This window comes from Panthera uncia, chromosome C2 (genome assembly GCF_023721935.1).
Source record: "Panthera uncia isolate 11264 chromosome C2, Puncia_PCG_1.0, whole genome shotgun sequence".
In the NCBI taxonomy this organism is placed as follows: Eukaryota; Metazoa; Chordata; class Mammalia; order Carnivora; family Felidae; genus Panthera; species Panthera uncia.
In genome coordinates this window covers 145694876-145700875 of record NC_064810.1, presented here as the reverse complement: position 1 = coordinate 145700875, position 6000 = coordinate 145694876, and the positions used below count along the sequence as shown (strand labels likewise).

General features: G+C 44.6%; 1 protein-coding gene across 1 annotated transcript; it reads left to right on the top strand.

Annotated features, from left to right (window-relative positions):
* Positions 1-2682, top strand: SS18L2 (SS18 like 2). The gene is made up of 3 exons (XM_049628941.1): positions 1-83; positions 350-426; positions 2267-2682. The coding sequence occupies exons 1-3, from the start codon at positions 15-17 to the stop codon at positions 2352-2354; spliced, it is 234 nt and encodes a 77-aa protein (XP_049484898.1). The 5' UTR covers positions 1-14; the 3' UTR covers positions 2355-2682.
* Positions 2683-6000: the final 3318 nt, after the last annotated feature.

Here is a 6000-nt window from a genome sequence, read left to right as displayed (position 1 = left end):
CCTGGCTTCTCGGGATGTCGGTGGCCTTCGTACCGGACTGGCTGAAAGGCAAGGCGGAAGTTAATCAGGAGACGATCCAGCGGGTGAGCGCTAACGAGGGCGGAGAGAAGTTCCTTGGTTGAGATCTTGAAAGGGTTCGGGTTCGGGAAGCTTCCTAGAGTGAGCAGCATCCCAGTTGAGGCTTGTGGTGGGTTTGCGTAGGGGGTTGGCTTGCAGCGGTGTGGCGTGAGACCGGAACGAAGTCGGCAAGAACACTGGGGCAGTACAGCCCCGCATTGAAGAGACTAGGGGGCAGTGTGCCTGGCCGTCCCGATGACGCACTGCGCTGACCCTTTCTCTGGTCTTTCAGCTCCTGGAGGAGAATGACCAACTCATCCGCTGTATCGTGGAGTATCAGAACAAAGGCCGGGCGAATGAGTGCGTCCAGTAAGTACCCGCCCCTCCTCCCAACTTTTGAGAGGAGGATAAACCAGTGTGGTGGTACAGCAAGCTGACCTGAACTAGGAGTCTTGGGTGACTGATCCCCGATGAGGCTCAGAGGTTACTTACCTGCTCCAAACCACACAGACAGCACATTGTGAAGCCTGGAGTCAGATGTGGCACCCTCTTTGAATTTGAATTATGCTCACTGCAAACTTCCTTCAGGGAGACATGTCAGTTGATGACAACAGGGGTGGGGAGAAGATCACGTGGAAAACTAGTCTGGGGGAGATGAGAGCTGTGGCCCCTTGCTCATCATGGATCCTCAGCTCATCCTTTTTCTGAGGGGGTCAGACCATTTGACTGTTAAGTTAGTTCCCTTTCATTTTCTAACTCGCAGTCTGTAATGCACACAAGGACCATAAAAGACTTACAAGTTAAGCCAAAGGCACATTCAGCACAGTAATTGAATGTGTTTTCTAGTTATATACCAAAATGAGAGAAAACAGTCTTTCTAAATGTAGTCTAGGAATTATGCTCCGTTTATTATTACATTATTTCATTCTTACTGAAGACATGTTTAAGAAAGCCATGCTTTTCCCACCCCCTAAAAAAATCACCCACAATCCCTCACTGAATAGCTCAATGGAATAGTAGAGGTATCTTTGTGTAAGTCTTTGCATTTGATTCTGGCATCTGACAATTTGCTCTTTTACAGTTTATAGTAAACTCTCATTTTTCTATATAGAAGTTGCAAAACATTCCATTTGGTGTAGCGATTCTCAACCTATGCATAAGAAAGTTATCAAAATTCCCTGGTGGCCTTTTTCACATTGCATAGGCCATGCTTCCTGCCCTCCTAGTCTGATTTGCCTTCCTAGGTAGAGAACTCTGTCACCTGATTGAGAATCACTACTATAGTAAGCTCACATTGATACCACAGAAGTGCTTTGTCCCTTTAAGTTTGTTCAACAGACATTCTATAAGTACTACTGAGTACCAGACACTGTTTCAGCTACTGGGGAATCAGTACCAAAACCAGCTTTGCTTTTTACCAAATCAGGTACCTTCTCTGCTCTTACAGAGTTTACATTCTAGACTCCAGAAGCTGGAAGGAGGAAATCATACAATTAGGCACATAGTAGTAAGTGCTTTGAATAAGAATAAACCAGGGTAAGTGAGGGAGAAGGGATGCCATTTTACACAGTGTATATCTGATGCGACATTTGAGCAGACACCAGAGGTGAGGGAGCCAGGTATATAGATTTGTGAGGCACAGTCAGCATCAGGTGGAAAAGCCCCCTAGGCTGGGACACGCTGGTTATCTTCAAATCACAGCAAGGAGGACACTGCAGCCAGAACTCAGTGAGCAAAGGGAAAGTGGTAGGAGCTGAGATCAGAGACATAACTGGAGGCCCCAATCTTATAGCCTTGCAGGCCATCAGAAGGGCTGAAAGAGCTCAGCTTTACTCAGAATGAGATGGGAGCTTTTGGAGGGTTTTAATCAGAGGTATTGCAAGTCTTGACTTATACTGTACCATGATCCCTTAGGTTGCTACTTAGGAGTCAAAGGTAGAGCAGGGAGACCAGTTATGAGACTGGTCCGATACAATAGCCTAGGCAAGAAGGGGAGTGGTTTGGCCCAGAGAGGTAGCCATGGAAGTATAAGTGCAAACAGGTAAGAAGCTGGATATATTTTCCTTGGTGTTAAATAAGGAGGTTGATGATACTAAATCATCTAAACAATAGATGAGCCATTCCACCAGGGTGGGTAAATTCCTTTCCAGTGTTTTGTTAGTGTTCAGGAAAAACAAGCCTCTGATGTTTGCCCGTTTTTTACCCATAGGTACCAGCATGTGTTACACAGAAATCTCATTTATTTGGCTACCATCGCAGATGCCAACCCCACCAGCCCTTCAAAACCAATGGAATAATCTTTCAGCTGGCTCTCATAAGGAGTAATTGAGTGTAACCCATTTCCTATGAAGTAGAGATAGGATCTTTACCAACTCAACTGCTTGAAACATGAATGAAACCTCTGTGACTCTTTGAAAAATGTGAAAAGGTAAAGAAAGCTACTAAGTTAACTGTGTTCGCAGCGTAAATACTTATTTTAATAATTAAGCAGATTAAGTTGACTCCAGATGTCCTCTTTCCTGTTTGGATGTTTCGATAACAAAGATATCATGGGCATCTTCAATTCAACCTTTTCAGTTTCAACCTGAAGAGGAAACTGAATAGATGTTGGGCAATCAACAGGAATTGGCAAGACTCCTAACTGAGGCCCTGCCGAATGGATGTGTAACTGTGTGCTCCCTCCTACCAGTTTGTAGTTGTGGACCTGACCATTTTTTTCAGGTTGCTTTGAAATAAAGCTCGCCTTTCCATGAAAGACTCCTATTGAGGTATAGAGGTTTTCATATAATAAGTGTTCCATTTGGTCTTCTGGAAAAACCGTAAGGACTTAAAAATATATGTAACAATGGGACACCTCTGTGGCTCGGTCAGTTAAGCGTCCGACTTTGGCTCAGGTCATGAACTCACGGTTTGTGAGTTCGAGCCCTGCATCGGGCTCTGTGCTGACAGCTCAGAGTCTGGAGCCTGCATGGGATCCTGTGTCTCCCTGTCTCTATCCCTCCCCCGCCCCCAACAATGAATAAATGTCTTAAAAATATGTGTATATGTGACAACACCATTATCATTGCTAACCAAATCACTAATAGTAATTCTTAATTATTATTTAATATCATCTAATATCTTTTAAAATACTTTTTTAAAATATCTTTTTCCACCTATCTTTTTAAGGTTCTTGGCTGGGCCTCTATAATAAAAGACAGGTTAACAAAAGAAAAGCATATAAGTTAAGTTTGATGTGACATGGGAGTGCTTCATAAGGAAATGAAGACCCAAAAAAACAGTTAAACCTGAACATTTTTATATTAGATTTGATGAAAAGTAGAAAGTTGTGGAAAACTGTGGGTGGAACAGTAGGGTATGAGTGAAGTGTTGTAAATTAGGGGAACTTAGCATGGCCTTTTCATTCAAAATCTCAGTGTCCCTCCTTTTTAAAAGATAAAGATGCTCCTTTCTTCTGGGTATAAGGAGGGCACTTCTCACATGGAGTCTCATGACCTTGCTTCTTGGGAGGTCAGAAAGTCCTTCCAGCATCTCATTTTTCAGATTCCTTCAGCTTAAAATACTCAGTACACAAGGTGTCACGTTTTGGAATAGCATGTCCTGAACCCCATCAATTATCACAAAATGTCTTTTTGTTGACTTGTCTAACTCTGGGTCCAAACAAGATTCATAACACTGCATTTTGTTGACATCCCTTAAATCACTGTAAAAATACTTAGCAGTTCCCCTTCTTGTCTTCATTGCCATTTGTTGGCAAAACTAGGTAATATGCCCTAAAATTAATCATGTTCTGGATTTGCCTAGTTGCATCCCTATGATGTTATTAAATATGTCCCAGTATTGCCCACTTTTCCTGTAAACTGGTAGATCTAGAGGCTCATTCAGACTCAGATTCTAGTAATTTTGGCAAGTATACAACATAGGAGGTAAGAGGTACTTGCTTCTGCATTATATCAGGAACGACCTGATTTATCCGTCAAGTGCCCAATAGTCTTTGACTTAAATTATGATCTACCTAGCTTTGATCTATTATTTCGTTAGGGATTGCATACTGGTGATTTTCTATTTTATCATCCCTCCTGCCTTTATTAGCTTTGTGCAATAAAGAACTTTCCCTCTTTGACACTTCTCTATAAAATGAAGCGAGGAGATTTTCCTAAGTGAACCCAAAATTAGAACCTCCAGTGCCTGGCTCCTTTTGTAGGAGTTAAGGGTTGTAACCTAGAGAGGCCTCATTTTGAGTCCCAACTCTATCATAACCTCTGACAGCTGTTTCCTCACCTATAATATGATGATAATGAAAGCAGTATCTGCCTCCTGAGGTTGTAAGATTGTAATGTGGTTGAGAGCTGGGCACGTAGTAAACAATGTGTGTTAGCTCTGATGTGTTATCTAAGGGCTTTGGCCCTTTCTGGCCCTTCTCTGATCGGGGAAGAAGCCAGTTCTTTGTTTCCTCATTCCCCCATTCTTCCATCCTTAGAGTTCTAGTCCATTAATGAACGACTCCATCCCCCACTGTTCATGGGGTTGGCGCCCATACTCTATGCGGTGTGGTCTGCTCATGGGCCTGATCCGTTTAGCAGATATGGTGGGCACAATGCGATGTTTTTAGTTTTGAATTAGGTGCTAACATTTAAAGAGGGTCTCCCACTAAGCCTGAATTTCGAGCAGTGCTGGGCCTGCAGGTCCAAGTGGCAACCATCAGCTGGAGTTGGATGGCAGTTGCCCCCTTTACTAGGCAGCTTGACCTGTTCACATAGGGCTTGGCTCGAGCTGGAATAAAAATGCCAGCTGATGTTTCAGTTTGGACCTCCTCTAAAACAGAGCCTGAGACAAGGCCTTGGGTGCAGATAGTTTATTTGGGAGGTGATCTCAGGAAACAGGAATAAGGCCATGAGGACGATGAGACAGGGAAGAAGGAAAAGCCGCTAAACAAGTATGTTATCAAGGTTACCACTATAGGCAATAAAGGCTCAATTCTGGGGCAGGGGTCAGAAGGATGGACCTAAAAGCATACAAACGTCTCAGAAGTGTCTGCCTGAGAGACCCTGGCTGGGGTTGCCTCCAGGGGAGTTAGCTCCTCTGTACTAACAAGCAGCCTTTGTGGCCAAGTGGGCCCTAGATGTCAGAGGAGGAAGAAAGTAAAAAGCTGCATGGCAGCCCCTCCGATGGGCTTCTGCTAGCACAATGTGAGTCTGACCTTGTAGGAACTGTCCACTACTGGCACGGGAGGCAAGGGTCTGTGACAGAGCACTGGAGGTTCCAGTGTATGGGTTCTGAGCAAGCCTGTGTGGCCTATGGCAGTTTAGGGTAGCTTCCTGTGTAGTAGGGGGGATAGCCGTAAAGACAAAGTCCACTTCCCCCTTAGAGGGAAGGAGTTGGTGACCTGCTGTGTTCCCCTCTTTTCGTCTCTTGGAAGGATATGTCAGTCCGCGTGTAGACAACTGAATCAGGGCAAATCAGAGGCCTCTGGAAACAGCCAAGTCTGTTTAAACCACAGTTTACCCGAATGCCAGAAAATTGCCAGACTCTCCAGAGGGCCCTTTTCTGGAGAGACACACTGGAGAAGTTGGCACAGGCCACTTAGCTGTTATGGTACATGCCCCAGCCCGTCTCTACCAGTCTGCTTCAGAGGGAAGCACCTACCATCCCTCTTAGGGGACCCAGAACTCAATATAGTTGTGAAAGGTGATTTAAAAAGGTAAAGACCAAACCTGACCAGACTGTATTAACTGCTTTTCTCAGAGGATCTTCTGCTTCAAGATTAAGCCTCCACTCTGCCTGTCAGCCCTTTTCCAGCTCTCGGGGTCAAGCTGATCTCCCAAAAGCCGACATAGGGCCTGGGCCTTTCTCTTGGGTTTCCAAGCCTGCTTCCCAGGATTTGCAACTGTGGTGACTGATGTCATTCTCACCTTCTCCCGAGATGAGGATATGGCAGCTAAA

Bases quoted from the DNA above. Each gene is read 5' to 3' on its own strand.
- SS18L2 (XM_049628941.1), top strand. From the start codon at position 15: ATGTCGGTGGCCTTCGTACCGGACTGGCTGAAAGGCAAGGCGGAAGTT. The intron at 84-349 runs GTGAGCGCTAAC...CTGGTCTTTCAG, and splicing joins ATCAGGAGACGATCCAGCGG to CTCCTGGAGGAGAATGACCA. The intron at 427-2,266 runs GTAAGTACCCGC...TTTTACCCATAG, and splicing joins CGGGCGAATGAGTGCGTCCA to GTACCAGCATGTGTTACACA.